The sequence below is a fragment of the Prunus dulcis genome, chromosome 1 (assembly GCF_902201215.1).
Source record: "Prunus dulcis chromosome 1, ALMONDv2, whole genome shotgun sequence".
Lineage (NCBI taxonomy): Eukaryota > Viridiplantae > Streptophyta > Magnoliopsida > Rosales > Rosaceae > Prunus > Prunus dulcis.
In genome coordinates this window covers 16,691,437-16,710,409 of record NC_047650.1, presented here as the reverse complement: position 1 = coordinate 16,710,409, position 18,973 = coordinate 16,691,437, and the positions used below count along the sequence as shown (strand labels likewise).

At 35.7% G+C, this 18,973-nt stretch overlaps 2 protein-coding genes across 4 annotated transcripts; both read left to right on the top strand.

The window, feature by feature from the left end:
• The first annotated feature begins 454 nt into the window (after window positions 1–454).
• Window positions 455–6,837, top strand: LOC117616452 (INO80 complex subunit D-like). 3 transcript variants are annotated; one of them, XR_004584137.1, is made up of 3 exons: window positions 455–1,094; window positions 4,728–5,064; window positions 6,407–6,837. XR_004584137.1 is itself a non-coding variant. In XM_034345780.1 (2 exons), the coding sequence occupies exons 1-2, from the start codon at window positions 514–516 to the stop codon at window positions 4,990–4,992; spliced, it is 846 nt and encodes a 281-aa protein (XP_034201671.1). In that variant the 5' UTR covers window positions 455–513; the 3' UTR covers window positions 4,993–5,427. The 3 variants fall into 3 exon arrangements, 1 of the variants encoding a protein (XP_034201671.1); XR_004584138.1 differs by having other exon boundaries at window positions 6,394–6,837; XM_034345780.1 differs by lacking the exon at window positions 6,407–6,837 and having other exon boundaries at window positions 4,728–5,427.
• Window positions 6,838–8,729: 1,892 nt separating this feature from the next.
• Window positions 8,730–13,272, top strand: LOC117616162 (biotin synthase, mitochondrial). Its single transcript, XM_034345392.1, has 6 exons — window positions 8,730–9,141; window positions 9,775–9,954; window positions 11,021–11,127; window positions 11,231–11,436; window positions 12,375–12,514; window positions 12,831–13,272. Exons 1-6 carry the CDS (start codon window positions 8,941–8,943, stop codon window positions 13,137–13,139), a joined length of 1,143 nt encoding a protein of 380 aa, XP_034201283.1. The 5' UTR covers window positions 8,730–8,940; the 3' UTR covers window positions 13,140–13,272.
• The last annotated feature ends 5,701 nt before the right edge of the window (window positions 13,273–18,973 follow it).

The window sequence follows — 18,973 nt, the reverse complement described above, 5'->3', positions numbered from 1 at the left end:
TCCCAAAGTTTTATATTTACAAAAAAGTTATTTACATTAACACCACTTGAAATTTTTTGTGTTTTCACAAAATCCCTCATGTCTCAAAAATACATGAACACCTTATGAGGTTTCAGTTTGTTTTCACAAAACTCATTTTTGTTCAATATTCGTTCAAAAAATAATGATTTCATTGAAAATAAACTTATGCAAATGACAAAATTAACCTCAATGAATGTATATGCAATCTAATCTCAAAGGTCAACTTTGTTATTTGGTATAAAATCATCAATCTTTTGATGAAAAATTAATAAAAAAGGGTTTTGTGGAAACAATTTAAGTATTGATGTAATTTCTGAAACCTCAGGGTTTTGTGAAATATCCAAAAACCTCAGTAGTGTTAGTGTAAATATCTCTTTACAAAATTGTTTCTGACAATCACAATAACGCCCGGGAAAAAAAAAATTCACAATACACGCATAGCCTAACAACTCTCTCTCTCTCTCTCTCTCTCTCTCTCCCCTCCCTCCTCCCATGGCTGCCTCTGGTTCCAAGCCCCATCCTCCCTCTAGTTCCAAACCTCCCAAAAACCCCATAACCCTCAAACCCACAAATGAAACCCAAACTCCAAACCCTAACCCTTCCACCTCCAAAAGCCCTCCTATCCCACCCTCCCAAGAAGAAATCGCTCTCTCAGGCGCCTCCCACCTCACGCGCCCGGAGGTCCTCCGCCGCCGTTCCTACTTCTTAAGGCAGCTCAGAAAATTCTACCAATCCAAATACTGGGCCTTCATGGAGGAGGTCAAGAAGAAGCACAGGGAGTTCTACTGGAACTTCGGTGTGAGCCCTTTCAAAGATGAGCACAAGAGCGATAGAGACGCTGCTGGGAATGCTGAAGGCACTGATGAGAACAATAACAACATCAACAGCAATTTCAACAACAATAATGGTGGTGCTGCGATTGCTCGGACCGACGTCGATGCGAAAAAGAAACTGCAATGCTCTTATCATCAGTGTAAGACGAAGGCCATGCCGTTGACGAGCTTTTGTCACCTCCATATTTTATCGGATTCGAAGCAGAAGCTCTATAAGCCTTGTGGGTTTGTTATCAAGAGGTAATTTGCTATTTCTTGTATTGAAGTTTGGTTTTTTTGGGTTAATTCTTTGATGCGTATATCTTAGTTTGTGAGAGCGCTTCTGGGTTTGTCATCAATTGATTGAATAGCCTGATATTCGTGCATTAGAATCTTTAATACATGTAAATTGTAGTTTATGCTAGCTATTGATTTTTAACTGTTATGAGGGTTTTGTTATTTATTTATTTTGTCATTGTGGGCATCAACTTCTTCAGTATTTAAGGAGATTAACTTTAGTTTCATTCATTTGGATTGGAAAGCTGTAATTTTGTAATGTGTTAGGCTGTCTAGGTGTTGTTCTTTGTTTTGGGGCTTGTGTGGCCCCTTTGGCCACCCCCGTTTTGTTCTCTTTTCAAAAACTAGGCTAGCTGTTATATCGAATTTACTTTGAGTTTCATAGCTTAATTCTATGATGGCTATTTGTTATTCAATGAGAGTGGGCTTCTGTGCTTGTTTGGATTGGTGGAATAATTTTTAGCTGTGTAAGAATTGTTTATGATGCTGCTTTCAGGATTTGATTGTTTTTATTTCTCCATTTTCTAATTGGTTTCTACTTTTCTGAAAAATAGCTTCACCGGAAGAATGTAATTAATTGGGAGAGAAAGATACAGCTGTCAGTTATATTGTACTTGAGTGTTGCCATTTATAAGATCAGCTTTACCTTAAATAAAATTAATTCTTGTTTCTATGGATAGTTGTTTGTATTCACTTATTTGGCTGTTATTAAAAGAAAATAAAAATGGAAATCTAGCTTTCCTGGCCTGGCATTGATATTGTAAAGTTTTTACTGTTGTTATTGTGCTCGTACAATAACGCTCAAGCACTTAGCAGTTAGAAAGTTACTGCAGTGCTAACCACTCATTTTGGCCTACCCCACAATATAATTTCATAACCCGAACCATTTACCTTTTAGGTCCTCATTCAAAGATCCTCCCAGCAAAATTTCATCCTAATCAAAACTGGTTCAGCCACTTGATTATTGTGATGAACATATCCTTGTTCGTTGAAAATGTTGTGTTCATCTATTTATTTGCATACAGTTTAATAACTAAACGTTCTTCGATTTGAGTAAATATTTGCAAGGATGATCTTTCAAAAGATCAAAAAAGTGAACGGTTCGAATTGTGAGATAGATTGTGGAGTGGGCCAGAACAAGTGGTTAGCATCATATTAACTTACTAACTGGTTAGCACTTGAGTGTTGTACCTTTGTTTTCTGATAGTTGTTGGAACTTGGGGCTAAAAATCTTGTGGTTGAGCTTTTTTAAGTGTAAAAAAATTAAAAGGATGTTCTAGCCTTTTAGGAAAGTCACTTCGCTTAATTGTAAATAAGACATAATGCAACATTAATAATTAATGTTGGAAGTTTCTGATGCAGGACAAAGATTGGTCTAATAGCAATTGGTGTAGGACAAGGTGATAAAACGAGAGGACAAAGATTGTTCTAATAGCAATTGATGTAGGTCGAACAAGTAGAAATTTAGGGTAAACTCAAACCAATGTTCTTATCAGGGTCTTATGACAAGAAGAGTGATGATAATGATTTTATCTGAGACACAGACCTGGCTCTACAGAATGGAAATTTTAAACTGTTAGTATGCAACACAAGGCAACTTGTGGCAGATTGGAGAGATTTGATTTGAGTTTTAATTTTTCTTCTAGCAGAGTGGGAGGAGGGTTTTGCTCATGTCAGGCAAAAGTCCTTTGCTCAGGTGGCCTCAGATCATTTTATATTTGTTCTGGATAAAAATAATGTGAATTGGGACTGTGGGCCCTTTAGGTTTGAGAGCCTGTGGTTAGAACATCATTGGTGTTTCAAGGAGTTGCAGGAGAAAGGGGTGATCAAGGGTGGCAAGGCGTTAAGTTCATTAGGAAATTGGGAGAGGATCGGGGAATGGAATAAGGAGATTAATGGGGATCAGGGAAGGAGAAGGAGGTGGAGATGAAAATCAAGGAGCTCAATGTGCTGGAGGAAAGGAATTGCTTAAGTTTTGAAAAGGGGAAGGGAAAAGGCCAAGATTCAATTGGCAAAAAGGGGAAACCAAATACTAGTATCATAAATACAACATCTTTGCAACATAGTTTTAGCAGAAACAACAATCCAGTATGGCTCATATTGTACAAGAGTTTGAATGGCACTGACATAAGGAGCTCGAGGATCTTCTCCTCACATCCCGGAGTTGGAAATAATTGATGTAACACTTCCACTGTAAAACAACATGTAATGTGATTAATAGTAACTAAGAAAACAACTTAGCCCATGATCCAGTGCTGTTAGTTCTTGATGTGATGAGAACAAATCGCAATATTGCTGCACGGGCAAGTCTCACGACTGTCTGCTTTAGCCTTTAGCAAGCAACAGGTAGGTTGACTCTTTTTTGTTTTAGTTTTGTTTGTTTGAAACAATGTGCCCTCCAGCCCCTGCGTGTAGAATGCACGCATGACCATTAAAAAAGGGTCAGTTAGCTGCTGCTCAAGACGTACAACTTATGACCAGGAGCGTGACAAGCTTACGAAGGATTGGATCAATTGTAGAGCAGGGGTTCCAAGTTGGATTTAATACCAATGGTTGCGTGGCAAAAACTGTTCTGATATTAGTTGTTGTTGGAGGGGGGAAGAAATTCAGATAAAGTAGGGAGAATAAGGAGAAAAATTAAAACAAAGATAAACTTCAAATCAATATTCTTAATCAATTTTAATTAACAATGTTAAAACCCTATGTCTCTTTTGGTGTACTTAATCTGGATTCGGTGGGAGCTTTATGCTGATTATTTTAAAGTGCTTATTGAGCTTTTGTTCTAGGTCTCTCCCTCCTCCCACCTCCCATGTCTATATTCACTTGTGTCTTCTCTGTTTTAATAAATTTTTCGTTTCCCATAAAAGAAGGTTCTAACTCCGAAGATATGTTTGAAAAATGCTTATAGTTATGGACCTTATTATAGTAGACTAGTATTCATATATCATTGATTGGACACAAACAAAATATGGAAGCTAGTAGCATGACCGTTGATGATTTCAAATGCATAAGCGTGCGCAGATATTGATATGCTATAAATGTGACAACTGATGAATGCAAAGTGGATGGCGGTTTACTTTGAGATAGAATTAGATATTTGGTTTTCCTATAGGTGTCGTGGTTATTTATGGATCTGTCTTCCCCTGTAGTTTTTCTTTATTTTTTATTAGTTTTTTTTCTTGTCCAAAAAAAGAGTTGATGAGTTAGGTTAAATAGAAAAAGATAATTTGTCACTGAGTGCAATCACTTACTTTCACCCCTTTTTCTTTAGTTGGGATGGGCTGATTAATTGTGCTATTAAATGTGAAATAGTTCATGTCCTGTGGAATTGTAGCATTATCATAATATTTTCAAGTAGGTTGACAGATGTTGAAAAAGGCTAATTAAATATAGAACTAGTAGGTGCTATTTCTTTGCTGCTCTACCTCCTCCAGATAGATCATTTGAATAAGCTTTTTGTCAGTAAATACACCAAGCATTAGTTGTCCAACTTTTTTATTTCTTTGTTTATTTTGTGTATATTGTACCATCATATGAATGGCAGAGATTGATTTTTCAACTGACATTTTTGTTAATTAATTGGTTTTTATTATCTAGTGCTCATACAGGACCTCTAACCTGTGGGAAGCCAATACTGAGATCCACTGTTCCTTCTCTTTGTACTCATCACTTCCAAGTGGCTCAGAAGGCTATCAAAAAGGCCTTGAAGAAGGCAGGCCTTAATGGGCCATCAACAAATAAGCTTGCTCCAAAGTTCCATGTCATAGTAGCAGAATATGTACGCCAAATTCAGGCCAAACGAAGAGCTGCACAAAGGGCAAAGGGAAAGAAAGTCGCAATTAAGGAAGAAACCTCTGACTGAACCTCTCCACTGGCAGCTGCACAGATGATTCATCGAGTATTGTTGATTGTGTGAAATGATGGAAAACCAGAGGTGTGTTGGTCTCTCTCTTTCTTCTAAATAGTATAAGCAAATATGAAAAAGAATTGAGGGGAGAGTGGACTTGAATTTTAAAAGCATCAGGTTAAGGTGAAAAGAGGTATATTATAGTTTTGGGCTGTCCCATGGAGTGTATGAGTCAGTTCTTTTATATAGAATTTTAATCAATTTCTTAGGGTTTGTTTCTTTTTCCTCTTTTTTTAACTTTGACCGAGGACATGCTTTAGATCAATTATTTTACAGCATTTCCAGTATGGTTGTTTCCAGTTTAGAAATTTGTTTGTTTCTATGAAACTTAAATTTTTTGGGTTAATTAATTTCGTGGAGCAGAGCTAATATGAGATCCTCTTTTTTTAACTTTGACCGAGGACATGCTATAGATAAATTATTTTACAGCATTTCCAGTATGGTTGTTTCCAGTTTAGAAATTTGTTTGTTTATGTGAAACTTAAATTTTTTGGGTTAATTAATTTCGTGGAGCAAAGCTAATACTACTTATCTCATATTTACAGTTGTACATAAAGTAGCTTTATCCGACTACCTTTCAGCTTTATAAGAAAACAACTATGGCTTTAAAGGATGTAACCAACCCATGTAATGTTGATTGCTATCATATGTAATATTTGGAGGCAGTGGATTTTCATGAGGATGGTGAAAATTATTTACCAAATGAAAACAGAGAAAAATAACAAGAGGATGGTAGGTGGTCATAAACAAATTAGAAGGGATGTGGGGATGTATGTGTATGTAGAGGATTTGGTTCAGCAGATGTTTTACCTCCGTAATAATACCAAATTGTGTTACAGTCCCAAAAATATTTATATCAGTCATAAAGCTCAACAGTTTGGTCCAAAATTTATTATACTGTGAAAAAAAAAAACTGATATTAGGTTGGACTTGTACTTTTCTTCTCATACAACTCTTAAACCTCAGATTTCCTCTTTTTCATGTACAATCCCTTTTGTGATTCACATGATCCTTCGTTGTTCTTTCAGGACAACTCTTAATTATTCCTACACCTCCCACAATTGACTTTCTATTTTCTCCTTTGGATTTACTCTTTTTAACTGTCTTTTAATTTCTTTCTATTGGTAACAAACTCCTTTTATACTTCATACTAAGATCTATCGCTGACCAAGCTCTATATTTATTTTGGTTGAATGTAATGTAATTTTCATTGCATTGATAATTAGCGCTGTATTTTTTTTCTTATGTATTTTCATAATTTGTGTGTCATCCATCCATAAAGCACGGTGCATGTCTATAACTCCTTATGAATTATTTCTCTGTCAACCACCATTAAAACCAAGATCATTACCGTAGTATGCCTTTTCAGGTATCAAATCTGCATTTTGCAGTAGGAACAAGACTCAGAATCGGAACGTGCTCAGAATGAAATGATGCATTTTGCAGTAGGATATTTAAATGTGGATTTCTTGCTTTCTTTTTTCTTTTCATTTTTGGGTTAAATGTACATGACCAAGAGCTTCAAGACATTAACAGGGTGATTTGGATTACATATTGCCTTGGCAATCAAAGTTTTGCACTTGATACGTGCCTAGAATAGCTGGGAATCCCCTAGTTCTGTACAGTTAATTCATAATGTGAAAAAGGCGTTGTAGAAACCGTGCGTGTGTAGTTGCGTCTTGCTCGTACATGTATGTATAGGTTTGTTTGGCTTGATTTTTTATTTGAGCTGGTGTAACGCAGTTAGCAGGCACAATCTTCGCCCGTGTTCCTTTAAAATTATGGTAATGTTCTTTCTTCTGTTCTGGCTTGAAGGATAAAGAAATGAGATATTAGTTTGCTTTGGAATTTGTTGTGCATTTCCGGCGTGTTTTGCCCCCTTTTACTTGGAAGTTGAGACAGATGACAGAGTCTTGATCCATCTGCATACAGCAGATATCATACGAACAACCAACCTTCAATTTGCACAATTCTTTATACCTTTTTCTTCGTTTAGTTTCCTGTGCTTTTCAGTTTCATTCCTTAGCCCCTTATGTAGCTGTGTTGGAGAGAACCTTAAACATTGGAACTCGAATTCAAGAATACTTTGGTGGCATGTTCACTTGGAAATGGGGGAGTTATCCTGGAATCGGGAGTGTATGGGATCAACTACACCCGCATAATTAATCTAATTCTTGGTTTTTCAGGTATAGATTACGGATTTTAATGTGGAACAGGTATAATTAATTCATTATGTATCACTAAGCATGGGCGAAGTCAGGAGTTATAATAATTTTAATAGGTGGTATTTGGTTGTTGGAATGGAGCCTATTTGGGTTTGGAAACAGAAGAGGATACGGGTAGCTGCCGGATTGAACTTGTAGGTCGAACTGGCCAATTAAAGGACCCGGGCTGACCCGACTCATTTAAATTGGACAAATTCATGCGTCGTTTCAAAATGCAGCCTATTTGTTCTCATAAACGGACCGGGCCTACAAGGCCTACGTATTTTTGGCTTTCGTAGAGTTTGAAAATTTTTTTATAGATTTTTTTTTTCTAAGAATTAGATTTATTTATTTATTTATTTTTTCTACTTGAAAACTTGAATTTGCTTGTTGAGCACATATTACTGTTTGGCTATGTGGTCATGGTCAATTGAGGCTCATATTATCTAGTCCAATCAGATCAAAGGTTAAGATCCAATCCAATTGACATTAAATTGGATGGTTGTTCTTAGTAAGGGGAAAAAAAAAAAATTGAAATACGAGATGCTTAGGGTCAAATTTAATCCATTTGTTGGAATGTTGTTCTTATGAGTAACTGTTTTTAATCACTTGACTACAGTCCTTTTGCCTTTAAAGTGGGAGAAACGTTGACATTTTATTTTCATTTCAAATTTTAAGTTTAAAAAGTCAGTTTACTATTTTATTCTTGGTTAATAAATTATTCCTCTTTTAGCATTTTAATTAAGTGAGGGAATTTGTTGAGTTTTTAAAAATTTAATAATAAAAGCCTTGTATTATATATAGATAGATGTAAGCATGACTTATCTGTAATTTTTTAGTTTCAAATGCCTATGTTAGCAACAAAAAAAAAAAAAGATCCAACTAGATCGGATAAATGTAATTTACAATTCAACGATATTAAATGGAAATCTTATCAGAATTTTAAAATTTTCAATTTGATTTGTTTGAAGAAATAAAAAAGATAAAACTTACACAATAATTTAACATTGAAAACCTCTCCCCATTAGAGAGGAAACAAACATGTACTTCTTCTAAAGATATTCCTAGGAAATTATTATTCATGTTAACTTCAATTTTTCTTCAAACTTAAAAATAAATAAATAAATAAAAAAACTAGATTGTAACAGAAAAAAAATTATATTGGTCATGATTGGATCATGGATGGTTAGATTTGGCCTCAAGCCATGAAAAGGAGAAGAAAGAAGTGGCTGATGATGAGAAAGAAAAAGAAAAAGATGATATGGGGGAAGAAGGGGAGGAGGCGGTAAATCTCTCACGCTCACACCTAGCTAACACCTAACTTAGTAGGTGATGTGTGTTGTTGTTATTGTCTTGTGTGGACCAAAAACAAAACGAAACAAAACAAAAAATCACACCTAATTTAGAAATGTTTTTTTTTTTTTTTTTGGGTCTGAAATTTAGAAATGTTGGGTTGTTAAATAAATGCACCTAATTTTAGAGTTTCTGATGAATATTTTAATTTTATTTTATTTATATATTGTTCACTTTCTTCCTCTTTTTCTCCGCCCAGGCCAGCAGCCACTGTCTTCTCTCTCTCTCTCTCTCTCTCTCTCTCTCTCTCTCTCACACGCACACACACACTCTTTCACTCTCTTTATTTTCCCGGAAAATCTCGGTTTTCCTGAGAAAAAACAAAAGAAAAGAAAACATTGGGGAGATGATTTCGACTAGGTCCGTTTTGCGCGGGCAGCTAAGACCGTCGGTTGCTTTGTTGCACTCTTCATTTTACTCTTCTTTATCATCTGCAGCTGCAATTCAAGCTGAGAGAACAATCAGACAAGGCCCCAGAAATGACTGGAAACGCGACGAGATCAAGGCCGTCTATGGCTCTCCTGTTCTCGATCTCCTTTTCCACGGGGTCAGTACCTCTTCTTTCTCTTCCTTTTCCTTCTTCTTTTAGTTTTTGGTATGTTCTGTTTGGTTGCCTGGAAAATGCGAGAGAAAACAAAGGAAAATGACTATGATATTCTACTTGCATTTTCATAATGCATAATTAGTTTGTGGGTATATAATTATTTTCTCTGGTGAAACTTTTTGTTATAATCCTACTTGGTAATGCCTTTGGCCTTAGTTTTGGTATAAGATATCTCGCACTTGATAGACAAGAGCAGGCGTAGTGGACTTACTATAGTATTGTTACATCACATCAAAACTGACAGCTGTAATTAGTTCTAAGGTTGTTAAGGTTCTAAGAATATTTAACTGTACTCATTGATTGAGTCAGTACAAATATTCATTTCTCTCAAATACCTAACAGTTTTCAGTCACCACAAGTTATAACCATTGCGCTAGTTGACTTGCTAAACTCTTTCCCTTGATATTTACACTCCCCAATGTCTGAGTGGGTTGATAAGTTATTTTTGATACCGAAAGCAATTTTCTTTTCTCATTTTCTTCAGATTTTGTTTTGAATGTATTTGTTTTTTTCTTTCTTTCTATGATTTCATTACATTAGCGTCATATGTTAGAAGTAAATATCTTGCTTTTTCAGGCTCAAGTTCACAGACACACGCATAATTTTAGGGAAGTGCAGCAGTGTACTCTTCTCTCTATCAAGACTGGTGGATGTAGTGAGGATTGTTCGTATTGTCCTCAATCATCCCGGTATGACACAGGACTCAAGGCCCAAAAGCTTATGACAAAGGACGCTGTCATGGAGGCAGCACAAAAGGTCCCTTTCTTAATCTTGTGTCTTTCCCTTGCATTTCAGAGTTTTGAGTAATAATAAACATCCCAAAGCAATTACAACTCGTGTCATGCTTGACTTACAATAACTAGTCTTACCATTTATTTGTATATCTCTCCCATGAATAGGAAATTTAAGGACTACAGTAGAAGTTGCAGAACTGTTGATGCAATTGGTGATAATAGAAAACTCATCTTTGATGTTATAATTATGTAAAGCGTATAATGATTGTATGAGTTGAAAGAAGCGTATCAGAAAAGCAATTAATGAAATTTATCAAGTTCCTTTTTACATTGTAGCATCTTAGTCTACAATTTGGTGGTCTGATGTGTATTATGATAAATAATGAGTTATTGTAAGGGGATCACTGGAAGCCTCCATCTCATGTACAAAAACTGGAAACATGCAGTTTTGTGTTAATCCTCTAATAGGCGAATTCTGTCAACAATGAGGTGTCCTGGCTAACAATAGCAGCAAATAGCTAAGGGTCCTAGATTTTGGTTATATACATTGGTCCTTTAATTCTAACAGTGCTTACCATTAATTTTTGTTCTTATGGCCAAGTCATGAATGTATTGTTCCTTTCTTTTACATATAAAATTTTCAGTATAGGTAATTGATTGCAAATGATCATTTGATCTTTGAATCATAGATATGCCCCTAGGACCTTAGTGTTTTTATATGAGGCAGGTCAGCACGAAACTTATTTGTCTCTTTGGAATCATGAACTATGCTGCCTCATGACCTATTTAGATACCGCTTTTTAAGTTATGGGTCTAAATTAAATTATGATCATACTTCTCATTTAAGTTTCAATTCCTTCCAGAACTTCTGCTTTTGAGTTTTATTAGGTAGTGGCATATATTTTATAAAGAAACAATATTGGACCTTACTAATTGTATGTTGGTCTCAAGTTGTCCACTCCTTTAATTTTCTTCGCCAGAGATGTGAATTGGGAGTACTATTTATGATTTCCTGCTTATGATTAATTCAATTTATACTTTGAAGTCAATTATGTCTTAATATTTCACCATATTTCATTATTTGACAGGCAAAAGAGGCTGGAAGCACACGCTTTTGCATGGGAGCTGCATGGAGGGATACAGTTGGAAGAAAGACAAACTTTAACCAGATCCTTGAATATGTAAAAGACATAAGGTAATAAAACGTCGTATTTTGCATATATTAAGTAGATACGAAGGAGAGGCTTTGTATTGTTTGCCCAACAGTTTAACTTATGTTAATATCTCTCACATTCCAGGGATATGGGAATGGAGGTGTGCTGCACCTTAGGCATGCTAGAAAAGCAACAAGCTTTGAAACTCAAAGAAGCAGGCCTGACAGCATACAATCACAATCTTGACACCTCTAGGGAATATTACCCAAATGTCATTACCACAAGGACCTATGATGAGCGCTTGGAAACCATTAAGTTTGTCCGGGATGCAGGAATTAGTGTGTGTTCAGGTAATCTGACCTTACTATTGTATATAATCACATGCATCTATTTCGTAAGTCAATCATTGTCTAGCCTAATGCATGTAATAGGTTCTTTCTTCTTCTCCTAATAGTGTAAAAACACATTTGTTAACAGGGGTAGACATTCAGACTAGTCTATTCTTTTCGAGTCCTTAATAAAAGTGGAAAGAATTAGTGTATTGTCATCTTTGGTTACATACTTTGCATACTAAGCTCACAGCAGTGTTATTTATCTTGAATATCTTAAATGATATGTTAATTAGTGGCGAAAGGTTAATCCTGTTGGACTTTCTTCCCATTTATTTATGGCTTTTGTTGTACTTGCAAGTTATTCACATTTTTTCAAAGTATGTATGAAATGGAATTTTAAAGGCTATGAATTTTTTTATATTATTTATATTCTTGTTAATAATTTTGCTAAAGAGCTTTCTAGTTCAACTTCTATTATTCTTTGATAAAATCATTTAACGTCCAGAACAGCCGTTTTCTAAGGAGGACATGTTTACTTTTTTACTTTTTGAAAGTGTAAATTATGTTGTTTTAAGATATGTAACCGCTTAATGATACAATGGACATTTTCTGATATATATAATCTCAAAGATGCAAAGGGTTCTTTGTCCAGATGTATTTCCATTTCCGTTCCTCCTCCCCCTAAACATTGTGTCTCCCATTTATAGAACCATTTGAATTATGAGAATTTTAACTTTAAAGTTCTTAGAATATTATTTCCTTTGAGTCAACCTTATGGTACTTACCATAATTTCTCAAGTCAATTCTAAGCATCTAATTGATTGACCAAAAAAATTCTAAGCATCTAAGTGTTCATCATCAACATTTACAGCTATGGTGTATTAATGAGCACAAAAATATAGGTATTTACTTCGATAGTAAAGTTAACTTTTTTATTTATTTTCATTTTTAAACAGGAGGAATAATAGGGCTCGGAGAAGCAGAGGAGGATAGAGTTGGTTTGCTTCATACATTAGCAACACTCCCATCTCACCCAGAAAGTGTTCCCATCAATGCACTGGTTTCAGTGAAAGGCACACCTCTTCAAGATCAGAAGGTCAGTCCACATTTGTTTAATTCTAAACTTGACAGTAGAGATTGTAACAATAATTGTGCATGCTACAATAGAGACTGGCATATTTTGTGATTCAAGTTGGGCAGTAGTTGACACCAAATTATGGATAAGATGTGTTCAGGGTGACTTTAGATCATCACTTTAACAATAGCGCTTGTGCCCCTCGGTGGTTTAAATCTCACTTTAATCATATCGTCTAGAGCCATCAATCATCATGTCAATTGCATTCTCTAAATTCTATTGATGTTCCAAGACTTGATTAGTTTAACAGAATTCATTTTGCTACATCTATGTGCAGCCAGTTGAAATTTGGGAGATGATACGAATGATTGCCACTGCCCGTATAGTCATGCCAAAAGCAATGGTCAGATTGTCTGCTGGCAGAGTAAAGTTTTCAATGCCAGAGCAGGCATTGTGCTTTCTTGCTGGTGCAAATTCGATATTCACTGGTGAGAAGCTATTGACTACTCCAAACAATGATTTTGATGCTGATCAACTTATGTTCAAGGTGCTTGGTCTGATTCCCAAAGCTCCCAGTTTCTCTGAGGAACCAGCAAAGGCATATGAGGCAGAGGCTTGTGAGGAAGCTGTTTCCAGTTCAGGCTGAAATTGCTATACTAGGAGAGTGTTGGTCTGTAGTTTCTTACATTTTTTGAGCTGTAATTTTAGCGTTAGTTTGTAGCTGAAAGAATTGTACTCGAAGTAAAATTCAGTTAGAAAATAAAAGCGAAATTTAGTAAGTCGATGATTAGATGAGAGCCAACATCTCACGCATACGCACGCAAAGACAAACGCAGACCAAAGTTTGCGATGTTCTCTTTTGTTGATCGAGTCCTTGGCATTTGTAATTTCTTAGATTACAAATGAACCAGTAGAGAAGCAGCACGGCAGGAGGCTTCTGCCGTGACCAATGCTGAAGCCCCACGTGGAGAAAACCCAAACAGCGGACTGGTTTTTGCTATGGTTTTGATAAAAATAAAATTTTATTCATTCTGAAAATACTCATGGCTCCCATGGGTATTTTTTTCTTATAGTGATATACCTATTCTTAGCACTAATATTATAAATAAATCATATACCATTGAATTTCTATAAACAAACCCAAAAAATGACAGTTGGCCTTATTGAATTTAATATTGATTATTAAATTACTTTGATGTCCTATTGAGTGTTTTGCGTATTTTTATGAGATTTTGGGGTTGGGCTTGTTTTAAGAAATTGATGACAGTTTTGTAATTTATAAGAAGTTAAAAGCCTATTTGTTATGTTATAAATGAGTTTTGGGTATGTTTCTAAAATCCATTTTATATAGGGTATTTTTATAATTTGGGCCTCTATATTGGATATAATAGTGAATCTCCTTTTTTTTTTTTTTTTTTTTTTTTCTTTTCTGGGTCACAAACGGTTTTCATGAGTTGGAAGAGGGTTTTGACTTCCTCTGCATTTACTAACACTAACACATGAGTATTATAATTATTTATTTCGATTCATAATTTCCCATCTTTACTAATACATCAAAGTCTGCAATCCAATACCTAAAAATCATAAATTAAATTGATTAGGGGATAGTTGATCCAATTCATTCTCTCTCCTATTCATCACTTCACCCATTCTACGCAAAAAAAAAAAATAAAAAAAAAATGGCGCATTTAAATAAGATTTGAATATTCTAGCTCACGTTAGTGTTTCCACCTTTTTTTAGCTATCTTATCAATAAACATATTTGCTTTTTATAGCAAAGCAAGGCAATTGAAACAAAATTAGGGCAAGCTTTTACACAAGTCAGTACGTCTTTACATCTACAGTAAATAAGAATCTAACTATTCTGATTTGACCATTTACTTACTCTCTGTAAAACCCAAAGTTTAAAAGAAAGGTGTAAAACCCATTTGTCGAAGGAAGTCGAGAGAAAGAGGAATGGGTTTTCTTCTTCCTGTGTGACGAGTCAAGCTCAGAGGAAGGAAACAAAATTCATTTGCAAATTAATTACAGGTTATTTCTCTTTGGACAAATTACATAAAATCCCCCAACTTATAGGGTCATTTATGAGTTCATACCTGATTTTGGGGACATTTACCAATACATACTCAACATCACAAAAACCCTACAATTTGCCACCTCTGTCAGCCAAACCGTTAGTGAATCTGTTAAATGCTGATGTGGCGAATGTTGCTAAAATATGAATATGGTTTGAATGTATTAGGTTTTCTTTATTCTTTTCCAGAATGATGTATATATAAGAGTTTACGTGTGGGTTTTACAAGGAATTAGATATAGTAAAGAATTAGTAAAGTGTCTCATAATCGTACAATGATTTATCAATTATATAAAAATAGGAAAGTAAATCTCTTAATTAATCAAGGAAATAAATCTCCTTGATTAATTAGGAGACTCACGTCAACACTCCTCCTCAAGTTGGTGCATATATGTCACCAATGCCCAACTTGGTAAGTGAATCATGAAATACTCTTCAACAAACAACTTTGGTTAAGATATCTGCTAATTGATTTTTCTGATCCTACAAATGGTAGGCGGATGATCTTCTTCTCAATTTTTTCTTTGATAAAATGTCTATCCACCTCAACATGTTTAGTTCGATCATGTTGAACTAGATTATGGGCAATATCGATGGTTGACTTGTTAACACAAAAGTCGTCCAACAAAATGAATAGAAAAAAAAAAACACAATGAAAGGAAACTCATTCTAGGCACAAGTTTGAACAATCATACTAACCACCCAATCGGCATGAATAAGAAAGAGAGGCAAGTCCTAAATTGATAAGTTCATAATTTCATACATTCGCATGCCTTCTTTATTTAGTGACTTTGCTTAGTTTCTCTTTATTTTGAGTCACTTACCTCTTTTTGTTTGTTTTGTAGGTTAAGACAGCAAGAGATCACATTTGATGCAATCCATGCTTGATAAGGGCTGATTGGGATAAGAGCAATATGAGTTTAAAGACAAACCCAATTTGGGCCACACTCCTTGTCAGTCCAGTTTCGTTGGTCATCTTGCAGGCCTCATTTCAGTAACTTACACAGGTCGAATGAGGAGACATCCTTGATAGAAGTTGTTCCAATGGGTGTCTATTATAACATATCCAAAGTTCAGCCCAATTGGATAAATCTGGAGCCCTCAACACGTCAAAGACTGAACCAAGTTCACAGAAAAGTCATAGTTGGCTGCCATCACATTTAATGTGGCTACATCCCTAGAGCCATGTGCTACACATAAGAGCAGCCACACATGGGAGACAAATCAGCTTGGGAACTCAGAAAGATGAACAAAAGTCAAGCTTGCCATAAAGAGACCAAGAATAGTTCACCAAAGCATTTATTGGGCAGCTGGAGCAATTGGCTTTTATTGGGCAGCTGGAGCAGTTGGCATTTATTGGGCAGCTTAGGCAATTGGGAGCAGCTAAGAGAGGTGTGTTTCACCAGCTAGAGGGGAGGACGAAATTGGCACTCAATAAATGGAGAGCTGCACACTCATTCAAAAAAGACAGAGATAGAAGAGAGACAGATTCATTTTCATCCATCACTCACACATTCAGATTCACCACAAGAGAGAAGGGAGCTAGTTGCAAAGGAGGGAGACCTTGGAGCTGTCCTGGGAACTACCTTGTTGCCACCAGCTAGTTCTTCTCTTCTCTTTATTCTATCTATGTATTTCTTATTTTCTGTATTCATAGTTATGTCTAACTAATCCATTTAGTTAGGGCTTAGGATGAAGCTCTAGTCATGAATATTCAATGTTATGGATGATTTTATAGTTAATTGATTTCCTTGCTTTCATTATCAAGTTGTTAATCTCTAGTTTATTATGTGCTTGATGTATGTTTTCTTGGAGTAGCTAACTAGGATTTTATGCATCTAGCACAGGTTGGGAAGGGGTTTAGATTCACCAATTCTACTCTCCTTTCACAAGCAACACATGAATATCCTAAGAATCATTCAAGGGGTTAATAACCATAGGTTGACTAGGACAAATACCATGTTCTAGGACTTGTGTGATTATCATATTCTCAAGGAGTTTAATGACTCTTGTATGTTTTATTCTAAGTAGATACCATGCTTAGGTTGCATATTAGAGATCACGTGTTGTGTAGATACCATGCACAATCACATGCCTTAGGAGAATCATGCATCCTACACCTAGATACCATAAGCTTGTATGCGATAATCTATTGTTGATGAAGCTTGAGTCAATTTCTATGCATTCATAACTTGAATAGGAAGACTAGTGGTGGATTCCAAGGCTCTAACAACTCTCAATCATTGTTTCACAACTTCTTGATTGCTATCAGTGTTTACTTTCCAGTACTTTCATTTCACTTTCTTGTTTTCATTTCAACAACAAAACCCTCAATTTTGAGTGCGTGTGTGGTGCTAGGACTCTGTCATAGACCTTGAGTAATTAGCAAGAGACATTGTTGAATTTGACCTTTCCTTTACTTAGTTAGTTAGTCAGTTTCTTTATTTTCTATTTTTCCAACATTCTAAGTGATTTAACTTGGAACCAAATTACCATTCTCCGTGGGATCGACCTCGTATTTACATAAGCTATACTATAAACGGTTCATGCACTTGCGAGAATTAAAGTTACTATTTTTAATAACTCATTTTAGTTGTTAAGGATAGCCTCAACATAAATCCCAGAATGATTCCCAACAACGAACTCTCTTATATAATCCCTCCACTTCCTCCCACATAGTTTTGAAAGTTGCTCTTATTTTGTTCAAACCATGCTGCCCACCCAAGAACCAACACACAGCAGCTCCACAAATTTTTTGCTTTCTTCCCCCCCAAAAACAAGCAACTTCAAACACAGAAGTTTTCCTCATGTGCGTAGTTGGCAGTCCTTGCAGGTGTTGTTGAGTATACCAAAAACAGGAAAAAGGCTCGGTGTAGCTCCAACCCACCTTTACCTATAGCTCAAGTTCCAAATCTGCAAATAAAAAACAAGGGAGAGTCAACGGCAGAGTCAACGACGAGTCAAGAGATTTAGACAAGTCACTTTGCTGTTTGTCTCCAAGCTTCTCATCAAATAAATAAACATGAACATGTCAACGCAACGCAGGGCCCTTGTTTTTCCTATGACAGCACAAAACAAAAGTTTACTAGTGACAAAAGCCCATTATTGTTTACAAGCTTCACAATTCAGTTGGGCCACAAAGAAATCCCAAATTCGGTTCAAAGCCGAATACACAACTTATTCTAAATTATTCAAAAAAGGTCACTAAATTACTAGTGGGTCATATACTCATTAGCAAAATTAAATTACCTTTTCAAAATACCGTCGGTTTGTTCCGCCAAGTGTATACACAGACAATTTAGAAATTCAATCTTAGATATAACCACAAAATTACTTCCTTTAATTAATTGAATTCCATATTTAACCACATTCCTCCAAATTCCATAAATATTTTTCACATCCAAAATTCCTTAAATTACATCACTATAAAATGCTTTCAAGGGGTTATTCACTCTTTGAAAATCCAATTAAATTCTTTTAGGAACTACAAACGGCTTAATACCCAAAAGGTATGTAGGCAGTCTAGGGTTCCCTAGATGCAGCCATAAACATCAAACGAACTTTCACTCTTCACATTTGAATCAAAGGGTGTTCTCTTTTCAGAAGATATTGTAACTAAAAGATATTTTCATCCTGAAATGGATCCTACTCAAACTATAGAAACTCTTATTTGCAATAAATAAGAGTGAAATTGTGTTGGATGAATCTTTTATCACTTTTCTTGTATTTTTATCTAACAGTGTTACGGAATGAAAGCGGCAAAACTGTTGGGGGTCTCACTGAAGGCTTAACTTCTTGTTCTGCTCTCCATGAGGAACCGGAAGCTGCCATTCGAGGTCTCAAACTGGTGGCTGGTTTGGGGTATAGAAGAATGATCATGGAGACTGACTCATAAATTTTGAAGCTCAGTATTTTTGGACGAGTGAGTAAGAGGGCTTGGACTATTCTACCAATTGTGCTGGAAATCAGACATCTTGCTTCATCTCTGGATGTTGTGCAGTGGAGTTGGATCTCTCGTAGTGTTAATCGAGCTGCTCATGCAGCAGCGAGGATTGGTTCCAGAGCAGTGGCGCAATGTTGCTGGGCAGATAGGCCACCACCGTCTCTAGTGGGTGCATTCTTGCTTTTATCTTTTGGTGCTCTTTGTTCTTTGTTCCATTTCCTTTTTCAAGTCTGCCATATATCTTATACTTTTGATCTGATTATAGAGAAACAGTTCCATTCTTTTATGTTCATCTAACGTACAAATGTTTGTTATCTTTGGTTTTCTTTCCTAAGACTTTCGTCCAATTGGCCTCACGAATTATTATTATTATTTCTTGTACATTTGAATCAGATTGAATGAATATTCAAGCTCACTTAGTGTTTCCCCCCTTTCATTTAGCTATCTTATCAATAACCAAATA

Coding starts and splice junctions, on each gene's coding strand:
- LOC117616452 (XM_034345780.1), top strand. CDS start 514: ATGGCTGCCTCTGGTTCCAAGCCCCATCCTCCCTCTAGTTCCAAACCT. Junction 1,095..4,727: donor TGTGGGTTTGTTATCAAGAG/GTAATTTGCTAT, acceptor TTTATTATCTAG/TGCTCATACAGGACCTCTAA.
- LOC117616162 (XM_034345392.1), top strand. CDS start 8,941: ATGATTTCGACTAGGTCCGTTTTGCGCGGGCAGCTAAGACCGTCGGTT. Junction 11,437..12,374: donor AGGAATTAGTGTGTGTTCAG/GTAATCTGACCT, acceptor ATTTTTAAACAG/GAGGAATAATAGGGCTCGGA. Junction 12,515..12,830: donor CACCTCTTCAAGATCAGAAG/GTCAGTCCACAT, acceptor ATCTATGTGCAG/CCAGTTGAAATTTGGGAGAT.